At 34.7% G+C, this 23,243-nt stretch overlaps 1 protein-coding gene across 6 annotated transcripts in view; it reads left to right on the top strand.

The window, feature by feature from the left end:
* The window catches only part of LOC141446181 (uncharacterized), a 158,064-nt gene that overhangs the window by 56,441 nt on the left and 78,380 nt on the right, over positions 1–23,243 (top strand). For all 6 annotated transcript variants that reach the window (XR_012453566.1, XM_074112657.1, XM_074112656.1 and 3 more), the window contains exon 4: positions 9,616–9,680. Coding sequence is in view for 5 of the 6 variants with exons in the window: in XM_074112657.1 (XP_073968758.1) it covers positions 9,616–9,680 (65 nt within the window). In the remaining variant the exon portion in view is untranslated. The remainder of the gene's footprint in view (positions 1–9,615; positions 9,681–23,243) is intronic.

The following is a 23,243-nucleotide window of genomic DNA, read 5'->3' as shown; positions in this document are numbered from 1 at the left end:
GTCGTGAAATTTCACATCAAAATTTGGGTAAAACCGCTACTGAAACTTGATCTTTTATTAAAAGAAGTTTATGGCGATGAATGTTGTATCACGTGCGCAAGTTTTCTAAGTGATTCAAGCGTTTCCAAGATGGCCGGAGAAGTCGTCTGAGATGATGACCGCCCGGGTCGCGCCCTTCCACTTCCAAAAACGGATGAAAATATCGATTATAATTAATCAACATTACTACCGCGTAAGGTGCTTGCTCAACTCCGTTGAAAGAGTAAGGGAAAAAACGACCACGATTTGTGGAAGAACAAGTTATGGGTTCTCCATCAAGACAACCGGCGCCGGTTCACAATGCATTGTCTAACCAAGACGTTTCTAGCCAAGTACAACTTCCCAGTTTTAGGCCAACCGTTATTCGCCTGACCTGGCCGCCCCATGTGACTTTTATCTGTTCCCCCAAAGTCAAATCTGCATTAAGAGGAACACGATTTTTCGGTCCGTTGAAGCTGTGAAAGAAAAAGCGGCACGCGTCACTGAAAAAGACTTCCAGCACGGTTTCGAACTATGGTAAATTCACCTGGAGCGTTGTAGGGATAGTGGAGGGGTGTATATTGAAGATGATAATATCTAAATATGTATAAATTTAAAATAAAATGTTCGGAAAAACTCGTGTGCAGTGAAACAATTTTAATTAAGTGTGTTTATGTTAACAATATACCTAGGTCACACGTAAGCACAGACTTAAAATATATAAAGTTTGAGTGCCGCCATGTGACCCGGACTCTTATTAACTTAGCGGGAAAAAAATCTCTAAAACGGAAGTATAACAAAGTTTTTTCCCCTCCCTCCACCAACCACTTTTCGCGATTTTCTTTAAGCTTTTCTCGCTGGTTTTCCCAATTTCAATTTGATATATTTTTTAAGGGAAAATTTGAGAGAATGGTTGGACATTTTTCTTTATTTTAGTTTTATATATACAATATATAACAGATTTTCCTCGAATATGGTTTCTATGATTATGAAAATCGTAGCAATGTCTAAACATAAGATTACAATTATGCATATCTAAAACATTTCTTTGGAACAAAGTATACGAGTATATAAGTAAGAACTTTGAAGAGTAAGTAAGAAAACGGTCATGTGGGCTCACCAAATTTCTTTTTCTTATTACAGAAATTTAGTTTTTTTTTTTTGCCCAAACTTAGGCTGCTTAAGAAGGAATTTGGGAGCCCTAGATGATAATTTGTGTTTATTCAAGGACACTCCAAAAATATTGTTACGTAATCAAAACTATTTTCGTGTGTAAAATATGAGTGAGTGGCTACAACTACCAAAAGTCAGCTGTTAAGGGGCTCAGAACGCATGACCAAGTTGCCTTGTGGTATAACTTGATCAGGGTTTTGATCTAATTTGATAATTAGAGAAATATAGTGAAATCTGTTGGGAAAAATTTGTAAATAGAAATAGAGAAAAGATTTAGAAGGTTAGTTAAGGTATGCTTAATTGATATGGGCAGCATGAGAGGAAGAAGAAGAAGAAGGGTTATGCACAGATAGGTAGTGCGTCATCAAACTATATTACGTAACAGTTGACCCCTTGACTACACTGCCTGCTGAAAACAACACAGTTTGGAGTGACGTCACTGCCGCCAGTTGCACAAGATTCAAACAAATGTCAAGGTTGCACGTAAGAGCCTTTTAACTTTTTTAAGTCCAGACGATATACTGAATAACTTAACATCTGTTACAAACTCGAAAAAGCAACACCACTTTTTGCAGTGGAGTATCAACCGCTGGCGAACTGTTATCGGTGAAACCATGGTAACAAAAAAAAAGTTAATCTCTCCCTAAGAATATCGTCTTTCCGTAAAACTAGAAAGTAAACTGAACGTTATCTACTCTGTCGCTGATTTAGAGAGCATTTATCCGTGATCCACCCGATGTAACGAAAGTAAACTATTAAAATATATTCTCAACATGACGTAAGCAAAATGTTTTTGACAAAGTCAACGCCATCTCATGTCCAGCCTGGCTATGAAACTATCTGGAAAAAATTATTGTCTCCACAGAACTAATAATAACGATTTAAAGTACGATGACTATCCTGGACTAGTTGTTAAAATGAAAAAGTAGGGATTCCTCAGGTGGATCGAACAGTGAAATCACCTCTTATTATGAGACAACCCGGCGGAAATGTATGAACTGAAGTACATAGCTCCCAATATCACACTTCCAGGCACTCAAGTTCTCTCTGTTCTCATTTTCTTCCGGCTTACTACTACAGGAAATTGAATTACACAACTAGATGAAAGGAGGGGAAATATATAAATGGCTGTGATTTAACATTGGCCGAGTTCCAAAAATTCATGAAGCCGTAAGACAGTTAAGCAGACAGTTTAACTGCTGCAAGGAGATTGGTTAAATAACCGCAACCGCAGCGTTCTGAACCATTGCAAACATTAAATGTGTGCTTCTTTATTTTTGTTGCGTATATAAATTTATCATTCTCAATGTATAGAAGTAAATTTTCTCCAAAATTATAGGATTCTTGTTCAAAAAACATAAATAATCTTTTTTATAGAAAAAACATTTATATCAGTTTTATAGGAATCTTTTCTCTACACTTTGGTGTAGAAAACACTGAAATCAGATAAATAGATAGGGAGATATATAGGTTTGAGATTTGAACCTATTTGAAAACCTCTAAACTTTAACCTTCAATATCTCTGTAATTATTCGCACTAGAAAAGTGCAATTTATGTCGCTTATAGAGAAAACTATACGCTATCATTCAGTAAAGAAATGATTGAAATCAGGCAAATACAAAGAGAGATATGAAGGTTTGAAATTTAAACCTATTTGAAAACCTCTAAACATTAACCATCAATATCTCTGTAAGCATTTGTACTAGAAACGTGCCATTTATGTCGTTTATAGAGAATACTATTCTCTATCATTCGGTAAAGAAATGATTGAAATCAGACAGATACAAAGAGAGATATGAAGGTTTGAAATTTAAACCTATTTGAAAACCTCTAAACATTAACCATCAATATCTCTGTAAGCATTTGTACTAGAAACGTGCCATTTATGTCGTTTATAGAGAATACTATTCTCTATCATTCGGTAAAGAAATGATTGAAATCAGACAGATACAAAGAGAGATATAAAGGTTTGAAATTTGAACCTATTTGAAAACCTCTAAATTTTAACCATCAATATCTCTGTAAGCATTTGTACTAAAAAAGTGCCATTTATGTCTTTTATAGAGAATACTATTCTCTATCATTCGGTAAGGAAATGATTGAAATCGGTTAAAAAGAAAAAGAGATATGAAGGTTTGAAATTTGAACCTATTTTAAAACCTCTAAACTTTAACCTTTAATATCTCCGTAAGTATTTGTACTAGAAAAGTGCCAATTATGTCGTTTATAGAGAATACTATTCCCTATCATTCGGTAAAGAAATGATTGAAATCAGACAGATACAAAGAGAGATATAAAGGTTCGAAATTTAAACCTATTTGAAAACCTCTAAACATTAACCATCAATATCTTTGTAAGCATTTGTACTAGAAACGTGCCATTTATGTCGTTTATAGAGAATACTATTCTCTACCATTCGGTAAAGAAATGATTGAAATCAGACAGATACAAAGAGAGATATAAAGGTTTGAAATTTGAACCTATTTGAAAACCTCTAAATTTTAACCATCAATATCTCTGTAAGCATTTGTACTAGAAAAGTGCCATTTATGTCTTTTATAGAGAATACTATTCTCTATCATTCGGTAAGGAAATGATTGAAATCGGTTAAAAAGAAAAAGAGATATGAAGGTTTGAAATTTGAACCTATTTTAAAACCTCTAAACATTAACCATCAATATCTTTGTAAGCATTTGTACTAGAAACGTGCCATTTATGTCGTTTATAGAGAATACTATTCTCTACCATTCGGTAAAGAAATGATTGAAATCAGACAGATACAAAGAGAGATATAAAGGTTTGAAATTTGAACCTATTTGAAAACCTCTAAATTTTAACCATCAATATCTCTGTAAGCATTTGTACTAGAAAAGTGCCATTTATGTCTTTTATAGAGAATACTATTCTCTATCATTCGGTAAGGAAATGATTGAAATCGGTTAAAAAGAAAAAGAGATATGAAGGTTTGAAATTTGAACCTATTTTAAAACCTCTAAACTTTAACCTTTAATATCTCCGTAAGTATTTGTACTAGAAAAGTGCCAGTTATGTCGTTTATAGAGAATACTATTCTCTATCATTCGGTAAAGAATGATTGAAATCGGTTAAAAGGAAAGAGAGATATAAAGGTTTGAAATTAGAAGTATTTGAAAACCACAAAAATTTAACTTTTAATATCTCTGTGACTATTATCACTAGAAGATTGCCATTTATATCAGTTATAGAGCAATCTTTTCTCTACAATTTGGTTAAGGAGTCATTGAATTCAGAATTTTTTATAGTGAATAAAAGCTGATAAAAATTCATAGTTTTAGTTTATGTCATCAATACTCATTCTTTTTAATACTTGAATGTTGCCAAACTAATGAATTCAGTAAATAAATCTTAAGGCTGCTGATTGATTAAGAAATAAGTCTTTAAGTATGGTATACCGTGGTGCGGTAGATGTTTAGGTAGAGGAGTTTAGTCTCGTCGTTAAATTTATAGTGCAACCTTGTTGCCCTAGAGTGTGGTGTGGTGGGGGTAGCCCTAATGGGAGCTCTCGTTAACTCTCTTCATGAAATCTTTAAAGGTTTTTTTTTTTTCCTTCTGCTGAAAGTGCCGCCATTTATCGCTTTTGCCATTCTTCCTTTGCATTCTTCTTATTTTTTTAAATATTCATCCTGGGGCAAAGTTTACTTGCCTATCCTACCTCTGTGTTTACGTTGCCTTATTGGTTTGGCCCAAAGTTAGCCGTGCTGATACAGGCCGTAGATCGCTAGGTTGGTATTGTGGAGCTGTATAGTCATTTTGTGTGACTAAATATGACTTAAGAATTTCAAGTAATCTGTCAGTAGGTAGTGGTTTTTTAGTCTAGTCAGCTGATGAGCAAGTTGATGGTTGCCATAATAAGATATTGTTTCTAGGAAAGCTTCCTTGTCAATGTTTTAAGCTCCAATTGGTGCCTCTCTATTAAGTTTCCTAAATGTGAAGTTTCTACTTCTAGTCATAGGGATATAGTGTTCCACAATTAGTTTGGTTCATCCGTATGGTTATCCTTAAAATAAAAATACGGTTCAAGGAATTACCCAGGAACGAAAAGGTTAGCATCTAAAAAAAATCTTAATCTTCCAGAGAGCTTTAGTTTTTCTTTTTTAAGAAAAACTTTCTTCCCCTATTTACCTACTAGAAACTTTTTTATAAAGGTTACAATGTAATTTATATTCAAATTTAAATTATAAGGTTGGTAATTTACATTTGAATAATTTTTCGCGGGGGAGTTCTTTACAGGACATTCGAGAAGAGCAACGTCACTTCCGTATAATTTATAGTGTTACAATCGTGAGGTTATAATTATCTATTTATTAAATGTATAATAGTGATTGAAGTTGCTAATACATAGTTTACTCGTCTATTCTAATTTTTGGAAAATGTATTCTCCTCTATTGCTTTAAAGTAAAGTAATTGCCCATTTTTTGTCAATCAAGCTTTACATCCAACTACCAAATTAGGTGTCGTGGACGGAGGCGACTATCAAAGCATACTTTACTATAAATTTCTCATTAAAACTGTCCGGTAGGACAGTTGTATAAGGGTTGATCATCAAAAACTGCACGAAAAAGTGTAACGTTGAAAAACACCCAACTTTGACAATTTTTTTCTATTTTTCTATAAAAGATAAAATTCCCAAATTTTCTTTAAATTATAGGGCAAGTCCTCCTTTATAACTGTAATTTTTTTGTCAAGACCCAGATTTAATATATTAAGAGAAAAAAGTTACTGAAAATGAGCAAAAACGGCATTTTCAAAAATTGGTCTTGTTCTTGTTGTTGTTGTTGTTCTTCTTCTTCTTGTTGTTACCTTTTTTGTAAACAACGTAGCGCCTAAACGCGTGAACCGATTTTCATGAATAAGGTGTCATTCGTTTCGGAATTTTATGTAGATGTGCCTTTTGGGGGTCTCGACGCTGTACATCAAATGGGGGAGGAGTTAGCCCCATATATGTGAGGCCCCTTCTCAAAATTATTATTACTAATGACTCTGAAAATGTTAACCCGATTTTAATAAAATTTGGCAGGATGAAAGGTTTAGGGCACTCCTACGTAACATTTAAACGACGTTCTGCTCTTACCCTTATTAGGGGGAAGTATGGTAATCGTTTCAAATTATCGAAACGTGAACCGATTTTCATGAATAAAGTGTCATTCGAATCGAAATTTTGTACAGATTTGCACTTTAAAAGTCTCGTCGCTATGACTCATAAGGAGGGGAGTTTGCCCCACCCAAGTAAGGCCTTTTCTAATACTATTATTACCAATATTTCTATTACGCTTAGTTCGATTTGGATAAAATTTACCACGAAGAAGTGGTTAAAGCTCCTCTACGTGGCTGTGAAGTGCCACCATGCTCTTACACCTACTAAGAGGAAGTACTGCAATCGTTAAAATTATCAATGAGTGAACCTATTTACATCAATGAATTCGATTCAAAATATTTGCCTTTTAGGGAGAAGTACTGTAATCGCAGTTTATTTTTCTTACTCCTCTTAAAAGGAAGTACTGAAATCGCTTTTTAATTTTGCTATTTACGTACAAATACCTTCCTATTTTATTCAAAACGCTTTCTCTAAAAAATTGTTATTGAGGATGGTTTGGGGGACCGCAACTATAATCATTCTTTAAAAAGATCGCTCCAGTGGTAGTTACGGTTCGGACTTAACACCTTTTTAGGTTATAATGGTAGAATTTATTATTCCAAATTTTAATAAAATCTGTAAAGCAGATATGTAACTTTGCAAAACAGACAAAAAGGAAAATCTATCCAAAAAGTCCAAAAATCTCCTTAACAAAAACTTACAGTTTAAAATGTTAAGTATAAGGGTTGATTAAACGCCAAAAGGTACACAAATCAGCAAGTACCCAACATTTCATTAATACTTCATTAATATTTAAGTAATTTTACTGCATTAAATTTCATTTATTTTTTTGAATTTATTAGAGGTCACAGACCCTTATGCTGGCCAGTTCATTCATAATTTTTTTTTTTATTGATTTAAATCGCGTCAACATCTGAGGTTATTGGCGCCTGGAGTTTTTTTCAGTGCACTGCCGGCCTCCAGACAGTGTTCTCTCGTTACAGACAACACTGTCCATCACCGGCCAGTGAGCTGTAAGAAGCTCTTAGGAAGAGAAAATCTAAGGGTCAGCAGCTGGATTCGAACCCGGAACCTCCACGTGGGAATCCAATACGCTAACCGCATAGCTAATCCCTTCCCTTAGTTCATTCATAATATTTTATTTTTTGTTATAATTATGATAAAACGTATATTATGTCTTCGTAATTAAATAGGTACTTTATTATAGCTTTATTCCAAATTATTCTTCTGATTTATCTTTATTAGGCCCTTTATTCTGAGTAGTCACATATACATGCATGTTAAAATAGAAAAAGACAAAGTTAGAGTCGGCTACTGTTTAAATTTGAATCACGGATTTAAAACAATATTTCAGTCTAGAATTCTTCTTACCGAAGTATTTGTGAGTACAAATAACGCATAGGTAATATCCAGTAAATTATTCAACAATAATTATTCATTTCTCAATTGTAATTTAATGTAGTCCCTCTAATTTTACTTATAGTAGGTAAAATACTGGTATAATTAGCTGTCATAAAAATATGCATATCTTATATTCCAAATATATAACACTGCGGTAAGAATACCTAGATTGAGAATTGAAGAAAACTATATTATTTGCGATAAAGCCAGATTAATTATTACCTATTATTAAAAACGCTTGACTACTAAATAAAGTAACAATTGCTTTAATCGAATTACGAACTTAAACCGAAGATTTTTATTTAAAAATAAAAATAAATAAATAAATAAATAAAATAAACAAAATCATTGATGAATGTTGGTGCAAGCATTTTTGAAAAAAGTTTTTGAATTTTTTAACCTCATATTTTTTTTTATAAAGTTTTTTTTTTTAACCTGTGATTAATAGTTTGTTGATTAGATATTACAGTCAATCTAAGAAATAGTGTTCTATTTGAACAAATATTTTGTAGACGAAAATGGCCAGCATAAGGGTCTGTGACCTCTAATAAATTCAAAAAAATAAATGAAATTTAATGCAGTAAAATTACTTAAATATTAATGAAGTATTAATGAAATGTTGGGTACTTGCTGATTTGTGTACCATTTGGCGTTTAATCAACCCTTATACTTAACATTTTAAACTGTAAGTTTTTGTTAAGGAGATTAACCATTAAATAAAATCCAAGGCCTAAGACCGGCGATCGAACCCACTAAACCAACAATACATCTTAGCATTGCGGGTCTAGCCTATAACCGCCTAACATATTTTACTATAAATTTCTCATATTAACCATTGAATAAAATCCAAGGCCTAGGCACCGGGGAATCGAACCCACTAAACCAACAATACATCTTAGCATTGCGGGTCTAGCCTCTTAACCGCTCGGCTATCGTTTTATTACTTTTATTATTTTTCTTAATAATATAATTATTAGGCTAAGACAGTGGTTTCCAACCTTTTTGTACCTGCGCCCCCCTTAAAAAAAAAATTGTTGCGCCCCCTTAATTTTTCTAACAATCTAATTTCATAAATACTCAACTGATATTATAATTTATTTAATGGGCTACAAAATAATATACAATATTATGTAAAAATATGAAAAAAAATTGCTTCTGTTTATTGAAGTTTGGCGCGAGTAAGCACGAGAATACCCGGGATGTTCCGAGTGCTTGTCTCGCCCCGCTGGCGCTCGGCTCCAAACGCGAAAGCGAGATGTTTTCGTTCCAGCAAGAGTATGGATGGATGTTTTAGCATTTGTACCCGAAAAATTCGCGGCGAGGATTGTGGATTACGTATACCTATTTTGCTGATTCATTTTTTTTTGACACCTATTCGACTTTTTTTGTTTGTATTCGAAAATGATATTTTGGAAACAGCTGCATGCCCCCCTTGCAACAGTCTCGCGCCCCCCTAGAGGGACGCGCCCCACAGGTTGGAAACCACTGGGCTCAGAAGTTATTATTTATTTTTTATAAAAATAAATCTGTACGTACAAAATGAAAGGAAACTGGGATCTTAGTAACAATTAGATTTATTGCGTAAATTGGAGTTTGAAGATTATGTACAAAGTTTAGAACCGGTATGAGTTGTGGTGGTAAGAGAAGGTCCGGTTCACACCGGAAGTAGTGACGAAAATTTTGGATTTGGCCATTTAGCTGTAGATTTCCAATCGTGATTTTAAATCTCTATTTTTTTACCAGTTCTGTGGTACAAGAAGAGGGGATATTACGAGTACTCGTAGATTTTAACAATGCTATTCAATCTTGGGCAAAAAAGACCTCAAAATATCTTGAGGATATAGTATCAAAATTCTTAAGAAGTTAATGGCAGTATTATTGTTTACAGATTACTATATCGAGTGCAGGAAGGCCGAACGTTTGAGGTACTGCAACAATATCAGATATCGCAAGGTAAGAAAATCTGCTGCTATTCATTGTTATGATATTGTCCAAGTTATATGGCCGATGAATATATTTATTTTAGATGATGTAGGCAGTGTTGTTTCATGTATGACGTCATGTGGTAGTGAGCGCTATATTATTGTCGATAAGCGAAGTTTATTCTGCTAACAGATTTGCGAGCCCAGCAGACTTCTCCTTCGTCATCTTTTAAATCGATTATCCACACTCCTCCAAAAAAAAAACTATCTGTTTGCTCCGTGGACGTACACTACCATACTTTTTTTTCTTGTCCTGCTGAAGGCCAACCGCTTCTTGTAGGAAGACAAAGTGTCATTGAAAGATGGTCACGTATTAAACAGAAACCTTTTTTGTTTTTTATAAAGTAGGCAATAAGACCATTTTAAAATATTGTACAAGTTTCTAACCAGTGGATTATCTGAAAGGAGGTCTGGTTATCGATAGGTTTGATCGATTGGACACCTACGATAATTAGATGTTAATTTAGAATTGTAATTATCTTCTGTTAAGTTAATTCCAGTCAATAACTATCAATTACTTAAAGAATCGTTATTTCTTGTAACCCTTTCTGGACATTATACTTTTATAATATCTGCTCGTTAATCTGCCAACTGCTTGAATCTCTAGAGCATTTGGCTCCTCTATCTCTCGATGGCCGTATCCCCCCCCCGTTATTGGTCCTGAACCTGTTGGAGTATCTCAGGGGTGGGGGACCCCTGACTATTCCTGGTGTTTCCAGAAATAGATAGATCTGGCTTCTCAGCATTCGTCGTCCTTATGGAAGAGCTTGCATTGGTTGGAAACTGTGTGAAGAAATGCTGTTTATTGGCCCAAGACATGGCTGGTAGTGGAGATGATTTTGGGCTCAGTACGATCACTTCTGAAGGCAGCTGGGAGTAAAAGAAATGATTAACAAAAAAAATAAACCTGTGTGTGTGTGGGGGGGGGGAATTGCAGGGAATGAAGAAGGCGTAAAAAAGGATGATTTTTCAATCCCTTGGGATCCTGGTAATAATTTACTCGTAGATCGAGTTTGGTCCATTACCCGTTCCTAGACACCCTGGTATCTTATTTAATTCCCTTATCTTATTCGCCTCCAGACAAACAGACATTCTGTTAATGTTCTCAAGATGTTTACTTCTGGATGAAAAACATCTGCACGAACGCAAAAACGACGACGTTTCTATATCGAAGTGAAAAAAAGAGAAAGTTTAATAAAATTTCTTCGCCAAGAGTACAGGGTGTGAGTTTACATCAGGTAAGATTCAGGCATTCGCAGATCTTGTGATTCAGCCTAGCCCGGTCGTCTTGCTAATAGAATTATTATTCAAATCTTGTCGCTAAATTATACAGCGCCCTGAGATTGTTGCTAAGACCTCCTGCTCTTCAGTAATCTTATTATATTTTAGGTGGGACCCCCTGCCAAGAAAAAAAAAAAAAATCAGAAAAGTTTGAGTTGGTAACACTGTTTTTTACCCATAATTCCCTCGTCACAGGGTGGCCAAACTGTGGAGATCAGCCACGGCGTTTCTAATTTATTTACTTCTTGAAGTTTAGTTTTTTAGACTCCTCTATGGGGCACTCTCTTTTAATCTTTCTTGTAATTAAAGTGTTGTACAAATTGAGTTTCATGCTGGCCTGAGTGCACGTCCTATTTCCCATTCTCCTTAGTCTTCACAAGCGTAAGTAATTACTTGGTGTTTACTTTCATTTTGAACAGTTCATCGGCAACACAGGGGCTGATCAAAATTTTTGGCATCTTATGTGCGTCTAGAAAAGAGTTTCAATTTGATTAAATTTGTTTAGGTGCCGCTAGTTTTGGCAAGACAATAATGGTTTTGTTCAAAATCGTTAATCCTGTGAGTGCCACTTTACTCCTCGGTACCTGTCAGTAACATAGCGAAGAAAATTCTTCAACAGAAAATAGATCTGCCTCACATAGAGAGAGTGTAAACATCGTAAAGAAGCGGAAGTCAAATTCTGAACGCATACGAATAGCCTTCAGCTGGTCGGTTACCAGCCGTTTGAATGAGTTCCCTTGAGGTGATTTTTGGATTCAATTGAAAATGACCCCCTATTTTCTGGAACGTGCACATTACTGGTGACGAGACTCTTGGATGTTCAGAGTACGACCCAGAAACCAAGCGCTTGGAGTGGCACACTTCAACCTCTCCAAGGCCCAGCCAGTCGAAGATCAAATGCATGCTGATTTGATTTTTTTTCGATATCCACAGAATCGTCCACAAAGAGAGTTTCTACCTCAAGGTCAAACAGGTCAATCGAACACTTTTACCCTAGAGGTTCTTGAAAAAAACTTCGAAAAAGGGTCATTTCGTGTGAGACTAAAAACATCAAGAACAAGTGGGTGTTGCATCACGATAATGCTCCTTGTCAATAAAGCAATTTCAATAAACCAGAGTTTTTGGCCAGTATAAACATTCCTGTGGCTCCTCCAGCCTCCTTATTCGCCTGACTTGAGTCCTTGTGATTTTTTTTTCTCTTCCCGAAGTTGGAAAAATCACCTCAAGGGAATTCATTTTGAGACAGTCGAAAACATTCAAGCTGAAGCTGAAAGCTATTCCAGTATCGGAGTTCGAGCACTGCTATGAGGAGTGGAAGAAACGTCTCCAGCGCTGTGTGGCTTCAGAAGGAAGTTATTTTGAAGGCGACAATATAGAATTGTAATTCTTTATGAATAAAAAAATTTAAAAAAATTCAGTCTCATTACTTAATTTACAGACCCCGTACATGACGATTTAATCTCTGAAGATAGGTTAAAATTGGGAACATCTTAGAATCACTTTTCTTTCTTTTTTTCCCCGCCAGATTTCTTGCAACTACAACATTTATAAGAAAGTCTTCGGGGTATTGTTTACCTTTCTTCAAGTGCTTAAGAAAACGATCGCCGTGGTTGACTGTACGAAAGACACCTCACGGGTCAGCCACCCGTCTTATTCAAGCGTCGTAAGAAAGTAACTTCAACAGTTAATACTTTGATTCTTGGATACAAAATACCAAAGTTGGATTTACCCCGGCAAGAGCAGAAAAGAAAGAAAAAAGCAAGGCAGAATGGGGCAGCAGCATCAAGTTGTGCTTTGGATAACTAACTTCTCGCTTTTCAGAGAGGTTTTTTTCCTTTGAAAGCTGCTCAACTTTGGCCTTTTTTTTCTTTATAAAGTTCAACATAAGATCAAAACAACCCTTTGGGTGCTTTCCCTGCAACTCAAGTACCAACAGTACCCCGCCCTTCAAGTCATCGCGGCACACTATGAGAACTCACTCACTCTCTCTGCTTGCTCACATTGCTGACCTTCTTATACGCACATGGTAATCTTTACAAAATGTAATAGCGCTAAGCTGCCTTCTTCGTTCAAGGGTCCATAGTGTGCCAAAGATTAAAGAGGAACTCCGTAGAGAACACCTTTTTCTTTCCAGTAGATCGCATTTTCAAGTGTAGATAAAAGAAGGAAACCAAAGAGTAAAGTCGCACTATCAGCAAACAAACTTGCTTATCAGTAGAAGGCTCTGGAGGAAAACATGATGACGTAGACTTAAGAAAAGAAAAACCTATTTTTTTTTCTTTTTGCATACCTCTTTGCTCTTTTCCAAATGTTTTTCTGGTTTGGAAATTTATGTATTTTTGGTGGTACTTGCTTTTCGCACTTCTTATTTGTTGCATTGTCTTTTTTGGTCTGATTGTTTTCTCAAAACTTTCATATTGCTAACAAAATTCATCATATTATACTTTGAAGATATATTTAGTTTTGGGTAGTTCAGTGCGGCTCATAAGAACTTGCAGTTTGGCTTCCTGGTGTGCTTTTGCCTATTCGGGGCCACCCTTAGAAGTTCCACTTAGAAATTTTCAATGCGGCCACCAAAAGTAACATCGCGGAACAGCTTTTATTGATTCGATCTGTGTGTAACCTTTATTCCAGGGGGACTCCTTGTTTCAGCGCACATGGGGAACAGTGTTCTCTTCCCTCGAGGAAAAAAACAGAACAGTAAAATCGGCTTCGGGATTGACGAAAATAAAGGCGCCCGATCTATTTCCAGAAACCCTATTTGCTTGAAAATAATCCTGGGTTCTTTTCTGTCCCTAATCCCTGGCTTCTGTAAGCCTTCTCCTTCCTCAGCTGGAACACTAAGATTCCATTCTTGTGTCTACCATGTCCCTATTTGTCTCGTTTCAAGATAGTCTAGAGCAGGGATGGTGAACCTTTTTTTGAGACGTGGGTCAAATTTTGTTCATTTTTTTTTTTAGTACTAGCTCTTGGGTCACTAATGCCCATTTGCACAAGAGTTAAGTTTAAAAATTGTAAACTGGATATTTTCAAAGCTAAACATTTTTAAAATTCAAAGTTGACTTAACGGGTAAAACGGGGACGAAACAAGTGCTACGGAAGTCTCTTTTTACCAAACATAACTGAACAAAACCTGAACAAAAGTGTGTTTTATCAGAAGAAAAATCTAAATATGGTTATTTGCTGCTTTGGGTTGTCGATTTTTTTTTTAACAAACAAAATATGAGTAAAAAAAACCATTTTATTTGATATTTTGTAAACAATTTTGCTTTATTTCAAATACTGCAAAAGTATTTGTCAGTCATTTGCGTTTTAGAACTGTATGAATGATCAAACTAAAGGTTATAGATAGCATTTAAATTGCTTTTGTGTCAATGCGTGATTGAAAAAAATACAGATAGAATATAAATTATCCACCACAATTAGAAAAATTCTAAATCAACCCGTGTAAACAAACAAATGGTTGCCTAGCAATTGTGTGGGTCAGTGAAAAAGCTTGCGCGGGTCTGAGTCTGACCCGCGGGTCATAGGTTCGCCATCACTGGTCTAGAGAGTAGGTCTGCTGGAAGCAATGTTTTGTTATTATACTTTTCTTACCAGTCTTAACATATGCATTAATATAAAGTAAAGTAATTGCCTATTTTTTTCAGGCGGGGCTTAACGTCCAACTACCAATTAGGTGACGTGGACAGAGGCAACTAGCAACCATACTTTACTGTAAATTTCTTTTATTAACCATTAAATAAAATCCAAGGCCTAAAGACCGGGAATCTAACCCCAGCCCACAATAAATATTAAGCTTTACAGGTCTCGCCTCTAACATCTCGGCTACCATGGCGCCTTATGCATTAATATATTTACACTTGATTTAAGATTTGTGTGTATGTATGTACAACAAATAATTATATTTTCTCTTAAAAATGTTTGTAGAACTATTGCGCTTTCATCTATTTCTGGAGGAAATTATTTACAGGAAGATCTCTCGCTCGCAACACTTCTTCCTGTCATTTGTAGAAGGAAGAAGGATAAGATACGTCTGTTGCCGTTTATAAAGTCTCAATAGATTAGAATATTGTTAGAGAGAAACCAGAATCTTGAGAGAGAGTGACCAGGGTATACCGCCCGCCCACCTTACAAGCGTTCGCGCGAACGATTGTTTTGGTTAATCCGATCGGAGGTAGTTTTGTTTATTGAGTGTTCAATGTTCCTTTTTATTTTTCTTTGGCTAGAATATAAATTTGTGTTGGCATCACTGTGTTGTAACTTTAGTGGGCGTGCGCTCTGTTTTTGCGCTTTAAACTCTGTACTCTGTACTCACAAAAAGAGAACAATAGAAGGTACCAAAGTGACAGGTCGGTCGCTGCAAATCAATGTCGGCTGTGTGGGGGAGGGGTCGCCCACAGAGATCAGATAGGGACGACATTGGTTGTCACAACAACTTGTTCATGTCATCAGGTTCTGTATGACATTCACCGCAGATAAACAGTTCTAGTGAAGCATGAAGTATGACTAGCCGAGTGGAGTTGCCAACCGTGACTTCTCTTCTAGAATAAGTTCCTTCATGTTACACTATTGGACTTCTTCTTGAACGATTTGATTAAAACTTTTTGGCTTTATTTTTAATTAATTTATTGCTCTTAAGTAAAAAGTAAAGTAAAGTAATTGCCTATTTTTTCAGGCGGGGCTTAACGTCCAACTACCAATTAGGTAGTCATTCCGTCGTGGACGGAGGCGACTAGCAAACAGTACTTTACTGTAAATTTCTTTTTATTAGCATTAAATAAAATCCAACGCCTACAGACCGGGAATCGAACCCACTACCACAGTACATATTAGCTTCGCAGGTCTCGCCTCTAACCGCTCGGCTACCGTGGCGCCTGCTCTTAAGTACATTATTCTTAACATATAAGCCAGTAGTTGTGTTTTAAGGAAAGATGAAAATAAATACATAATTTCAATTATCACATAAAATGAAAAACTAAATAAATATTAAGCTTCTAATTATATAAACAATAAAAACAAAAGAAGAAAGATGAATTGGAAGAGTAAGAGTACCAGCTGTTCACCTTGTTGAGATAATAACATTTCGGAATTACTGTTCATTATTTTTGGTGACTGAATCATAGTTTCAATAGGATGAAAAATTAATGCCAGTTTCAGTCATTATAAACTTTATTATGCCGCGAGCTTTCGTCCTAGGGACTAGGTCCATCTTCAGGGCTAATTTACAATGTACTGTTTTTACATCATTGGAGGGTTGGTGTGTCTTCTGTCTTGACTGTTCATAGACTTTTATAAGTATTTTTCATTAAACCTTATTTGATAAGTGTAATCTCATAAGGTGAACAAGTGTTATCAAAAAAGGAAAAATATATCTGTAAGAAATATTATGTTTTTTGTATGTATGGTTTTTATCTTCGCATGCAATTTTGTTTTATTATCACAGCAGAATAACATGATTTTATTTAATTTTTTTTTTAACCTAATCAAGGTCAGAATTCCAATGATACTCGTTATAGCAACTTGTCATTCCGCCATTTCTATTCAAATTTCAATTTCGGTTTTATATCAATTTGAAAAAAAGAAAGAGAAAAACAACATATAGTACTGTAAGTGAACTATGATGTCAATTGGCAAATTGATACACAATGGAGCATGGATCAGGCGATATTAATCTAGTGGAGATAGGGTCAATGATAGCGGGTAAAAATAGTCTATGAACAGACAAGACAGAAGATACACCAACTCTCTAATGATGTAAAAACAGTATATTGTAAATTAGCCCTGAAGATGACCTAGTCCCTAGATCGAAAGCTCGGCCATAATAAAGTTTATAATGACTGAAACTGGATTAATTTTTTCATCCTATTGAAACATTTCGGGAGATAACCACAAAAGGAGGTTCCTTTCAGTAAAGATGGCATTAACCTAAAAATGACTTTTCTTTCGTTTGAACACTTTATGGTATTTAAGAATATATTGTTCAGTTGGGATTTAAGGCACTTCAAAACTCCAAATCAGAATTTTATTCGTTATACTGCCTCTTTTACCTGTATAAAGTAAAGTTTTCCATTTCAGTTGGTGAAGATTATGTAAACAATGGGTAGAAACGTGTTTCGTGCTCAAGTGGCCCCCCCCCAATCTAAAACTGTTTCAGGCTATCCTTAGAATGAACGCCTAATTTCAGAAACATACGTGAGATGACGTTAACTACTTTGAGAGACTGATATGTATATACGATCTTCACCATTCACGTACAAAGAAACCATTATTAGAACATGTCTGCATGTTCATGAACTCAATTAAAGTTGGAGAGAGGATAGCCGGGAGAGTGACTTCTGTTAGCTAGCTAGAGCTAGTTGCTGCTGGCGGCTTTGGCTCTTGAACATTCACCACTCACTTATTCAGTGCTCGTTCTACTCTTGCGGACACCACCGCCGGTGAGAGGCGGTGATCTTCTTGGAGGCGGCAACCGGTTTTGCCGTGTGTGTGTGTGTGTGGTGTGATGTGCTGGCTGAATGCTAAACACCACCTGTTAGTCTCCAGCCGTTTCCCCACTGAATCTAATTCTCCAGCTGCTAGCTTGTAATGGAGCTTACTCCCTACACAATTTGTATTTACACTTCTCGCCAAGTTAAACACAAACAGGCTTACCAACCAAACCTTACGATGATGTTGCTGGCACATCTCTCAGAGCTTTATTGCATGGCCCATTCGCAGCTTCTCAATTACAAATTTACTCTTCTTCATCTGCCTTAACCTTTTTTTTTTTTTTTTTTAAAGTGATCGATCACATAGTACTAACTCAGTTTGCTGCAAAGTTATAGCAGGACCATCCTAGAAGTGGTCTTTCAAGTTCAGCCAATGATCCCGTATTTCTGGGTGTTTATTTCTTACTCTTTACTACTCTACTAAGTAAGAGATGGTGCAAATTTAAGACGTACCCTAACTACGAAATGTGTATCCATGGTAACGGTAAAACGAAAAATTTCTAAAATTTAAAATTTTGATATTTCGCACAGGAAAAAAGACTCAAAAAGATTTTTTAAAATCAACCAGAAAGTACCTCTTTTCTGAAGTGTTCGTTTTGCTTTTAAATTTTTATGATTTTTTTTTAGAAAACAGCTTCTCTTTCAAGATGATTTACCAATTGTATTTATCTATTGGGTATCAGTTGAATTGAAATACTTTTCCTGGAACATACCGACAAAGAGGCACTTCTGGTGTAGGGAGTTCGTAAAATTCGACTTGGGGAGTTCAGTTCTAGCTTTCATAGTGTAAAGATCGCTCTTCAAAGTTTTGTATAATTTATGTGGTTTTCAGTGTAGTTCATTGATAAAATTTGGTAGACACGTAGTTCAATGAATAATAGTCATTATAGTGAAATTTGATTAACTTTTGTTCGCTATTAATTGTGCAAGTATTTAACAAACATTTTTCATTAAATTAAAGTGAGTTAGAGAATTTGGTTTATTTGAGTAGAGGGGAGAGATGACGGATAATCCAGTAAACACAGGTAATACTAGTGGTGGGGACATTCTAAATATTAGAGAGTCCGTTCTAACTGGTATATCTAATTCTTTAGCTTCTATAAACATTCAAATAGCAACACTAGCTAAAGAGCTGGACAAAGTCAGTGAAGAAAATAAACGTATTTCGTTAAGTGTTACATCTTGTGAAAATCAACTAAAAAAATCTCTTGCTCAACTTAAACAGGAAATTATTCATATTAAAAAAGAAAATAACGACCTAAAGAAGGAGAATAAGTTACTTAAAGATGATATAATACAGTTAAAACAATCCATACGCTACAATGCGATTAAAATTTCTAACTTTCCTAAAACTGAAAATGAAAATTTAATAGCAATTATTGATAAGATATTTAAACAAATCAATTTTGAATTTAACCTAGATTTTTTACAAGATTATTTTCGTATGAAAAGTAGAAATGATAAATACCCTCCCCCTATCATAGTTAAATTCCTAAAAAACAAAGACAAAACATCACTATTGAAGATGCTTAGAGAAAATAAAATACGTTTGTCATCTCAAATGATTGTGGAAGGAAGTGCTGATGTTCCTATTTACATATCTGAATATCTGTCGCCTGAAAACAGCTTCTCTTTCAAGATGATTTACCAATTGTATTTATCTATTGGGTATCAGTTGAATTGAAATACTTTTCCTGGAACATACCGACAAAGAGGCACTTCTGGTGTAGGGAGTTCGTAAAATTCGACTTGGGGAGTTCAGTTCTAGCTTTCATAGTGTAAAGATCGCTCTTCAAAGTTTTGTATAATTTATGTGGTTTTCAGTGTAGTTCATTGATAAAATTTGGTAGACACGTAGTTCAATGAATAATAGTCATTATAGTGAAATTTGATTAACTTTTGTTCGCTATTAATTGTGCAAGTATTTAACAAACATTTTTCATTAAATTAAAGTGAGTTAGAGAATTTGGTTTATTTGAGTAGAGGGGAGAGATGACGGATAATCCAGTAAACACAGGTAATACTAGTGGTGGGGACATTCTAAATATTAGAGAGTCCGTTCTAACTGGTATATCTAATTCTTTAGCTTCTATAAACATTCAAATAGCAACACTAGCTAAAGAGCTGGACAAAGTCAGTGAAGAAAATAAACGTATTTCGTTAAGTGTTACATCTTGTGAAAATCAACTAAAAAAATCTCTTGCTCAACTTAAACAGGAAATTATTCATATTAAAAAAGAAAATAACGACCTAAAGAAGGAGAATAAGTTACTTAAAGATGATATAATACAGTTAAAACAATCCATACGCTACAATGCGATTAAAATTTCTAACTTTCCTAAAACTGAAAATGAAAATTTAATAGCAATTATTGATAAGATATTTAAACAAATCAATTTTGAATTTAACCTAGATTTTTTACAAGATTATTTTCGTATGAAAAGTAGAAATGATAAATACCCTCCCCCTATCATAGTTAAATTCCTAAAAAACAAAGACAAAACATCACTATTGAAGATGCTTAGAGAAAATAAAATACGTTTGTCATCTCAAATGATTGTGGAAGGAAGTGCTGATGTTCCTATTTACATATCTGAATATCTGTCGCCTGAACTGAATTTCTTGTTTAAACAAGCGAGAATTAATGTAAGAAATAAGGAATTAAAGTATGCATGGGTAAGGAATGGGCAAGTTTTTGTGAAAACTACGGAAAATTCTACCCCGAAAATAATTAGAAATAATTTCGACCTGAACGAGTGTTTGAGTTCAAGTTCCGTTATGGCGGAGAAAGTTAAACTTTATGAGGAGACTGATTTTGACGAATCTGATGCTACTGATATATCAACATTGAGTAAGGACAGCAAAAAGAGAAAGCTTAAGAATGTAACAAGATCAAAGAAAATTGACAAATTTTTTCGTCCCCCAGAGAAGAAGGAAAAATAGGAAACCTCGTCTTCCCACAAATACTGGATTTCAAGCTGGATTTTGGAATATCAACGGGTATGGAAACTTATATGAATTAGGTAATGAGAATATTGATACTTTTAAGCAATTGGATGTTATTGGTTTGTGCGAAACTTGGCAGGCGACCAGTATCTTCCATTTCCCTGATTTTCTTTCTGAATATGATAGCTTTCAAGTATCAGCAGATAAAAAAGAGTGTGCAGGCCGTCCTTCTGGAGGTATAATTGTTTTTACTAAAAGAGCATCTGTCAGGGAGGTGGAGGTTGTTGATCGCAAAAATTTTTGGATTGTATTAAAATGTGTAATCAATAGTAGAGTAATTATTATAGCAACAGTTTATTTTAAACCAAACTCAATGAATAGTGTTTTTGAAAGATTCAATGAAACTTTATATGAAATATCTATACATTATGGTCAGTGTGAAATTATAATAGCTGGCGATTTCAATGGCCGTATTTCCGAATTAAACTCTTTTGATGAAGATGTTTTTCAAAATTCTTGTGTCTATGGTTCTAGAAGATCTTTAGATTTAATTGTAAATAATCAAGGCCGAAGAATTTTGGAAATAATGGAAAACTATGGGCTATGCGTGTGTAATGGCAGATCTTGTAAAGATTACCCGGCTTCTTATACGTATATTTCAAGTAATGGTTGTAGTGTTGTAGACCAAATATGGGTAAATCAGGTTCTTCTGGATTCTAATTTAGATTTTGAAGTATTAAACATCCCGGAAATTTCTGATCATTTGCCAGTGGCATTAAAGGTAGACACCCCTTCTACTAACGCGGCGCTTCTAAATAAGTCTGATTGCGAGTTAAATTATTACAGTTTTAACAAAGAACCCTTATATATAGAATTTTTTAAAGAGATTTTATTTAACTCTAATAATATTTATTTTTATAGCACTTCCGTGGACGACCTAAATGAAAATTTAATAACGACTCTTTCTGAGGCATTAACAAATAGCGGGATGAGAGTAATCAGGAAAAAAATAAATTTTTCAAGAAAAACAAATAAAGTTTGGTTTAATAAGGAATGTTTTCTCGCAAAAAAAGAAGTTAAACAAAATTATAAAATCTGCCGGAAATTTAAATTCAAAAAACATCTTGTTAGTAGTTATGTACAGTCTAAAAAACATTATAAAAAGACTATATTGACCGCGAAAACCGATTATTTCCAAACAGTTAAATTGAAATTGAGAAATGCCAAAAATAGTAGAGAATTTTGGTCCGTTTTAAGTAAGTTAAAAAATAGAATAACTGTTAAAAAATGTCCTATTGAAATAAAGTCTTGGGAGGAATTTCTTGAGAAAACGTATAAATTTAAGTCATTAACTGCATACACTCCAACAATTGACAGCCATCCATTTTTGGATAAAGAATTAACTCTAGAAGAATTAATAGCAAGCATAGAAAGTGCTAAAATCAATAAATCGGCTGGTAATGACGGTATTATGAATGAATGCTTTAAATTACTTCCATCAAATTGGTTGCATTATTTACTTAATGTTTATAAAAATGTTTGGGAGCAACAAAAAATTCCTTCAAGTTGGGGAAAGATTAAACTAAAAATGATCTATAAAAAGTCAGATCCCTGTGATCCAGGCAATTATAGAGGCATTGCTCTTGTTAATAACGTTGTTAAAATATTTACAAAAATATTATCTAGACGATTAGTCGACTGGGTAGAAAGTAGAAATATGTTGCCTGAAGAACAAATGGGGTTTCGGCAAGAAAGGGGCTGTAGAGATGGAATTTTCTCTCTATCAGCTTTAGTTAATCTGAACTTGCGGAAAAAAAGAGCAAAAGTTTATGGAATCTTTGTAGATCTGCAAAGGGCATTTGATTCCCTGTCGCATGTTAAATTGTGGGAAAAGTTATATAAAATAGGAATTTGTGGTAAAATTGTTAATATAATAAAAGCTATTTATGATAGGGCTTCAATATTTATTGAAAGTGACGGTAATAAAACAAAAGAGTTTAATGTTACGGAGGGAGTTCTCCAAGGTGAAAATCTTAGCCCTCTTTTGTTCTCTTTGTTCATCGCGGATATCGTAGATTTTTTCAGGGATCACGGTGCAGTGGGTCTTAGTATAAATGAAAGACAAGATGTGTTTATACTCTTATACGCTGATGATATTGTACTGTTGGGGCACTCTTGGATAGACGCACAGTTCAAATTGGATCTCCTAAATAAATATTGTAAGCAAAACGCACTAAATGTTAATATTGATAAAACTAAAATTTTACCTTTTCAAAAAGGAGGGAAACTAGGTCAACAGAGGAAGTTCGTTTTTGATGGGAAGGAAGTGGAATTAGTCAGGGAATTCAGGTACCTCGGGATCACTTTCACAACTAGTGGGAAATTTAGAAAAACAGCAGAACATAATAAAACACTAGGCATAGCGGCAGCTACAAAAGTTAAACAGTTATTATCTAAGGGGAAATCGGATTCATGGGAAACTAAGGAAATTCTTTTTGATAGTATGGTGGCTAGCGTACTTTTGTACTGTGGAGAAGTTTGGTCTGCCCCTTACGGAGATATTTTGGAAAAAGTACAAATAAAGTATTTTAAGTCTCTCCTTTTACTTCCAAAATCGACTCCCGATGCCTTGCTGCGACATGAAGTCAGTAGAATTCACTTAGATTTCTTTATCTTTAAAAGGATGATCGGATGGTGGATAGTTCTACTCAAAATGGAAAACGATCGCATTCCGAAATTATGTTTTAACAGGCTATTAAAGTTAATAAATTCTAAGCAGATTCCTTTTAATTGGTGCATATATTTAAAATTGTCAT

The sequence above is a fragment of the Rhodnius prolixus genome, unplaced genomic scaffold (genome assembly GCF_049639745.1).
Source record: "Rhodnius prolixus isolate KJV_2025 unplaced genomic scaffold, Rpr scaffold_1, whole genome shotgun sequence".
In the NCBI taxonomy this organism is placed as follows: Eukaryota; Metazoa; Arthropoda; class Insecta; order Hemiptera; family Reduviidae; genus Rhodnius; species Rhodnius prolixus.
The sequence above is the reverse complement of the archived record's forward strand: the minus strand, read 5'-3'. Positions and strand labels throughout refer to the sequence as shown.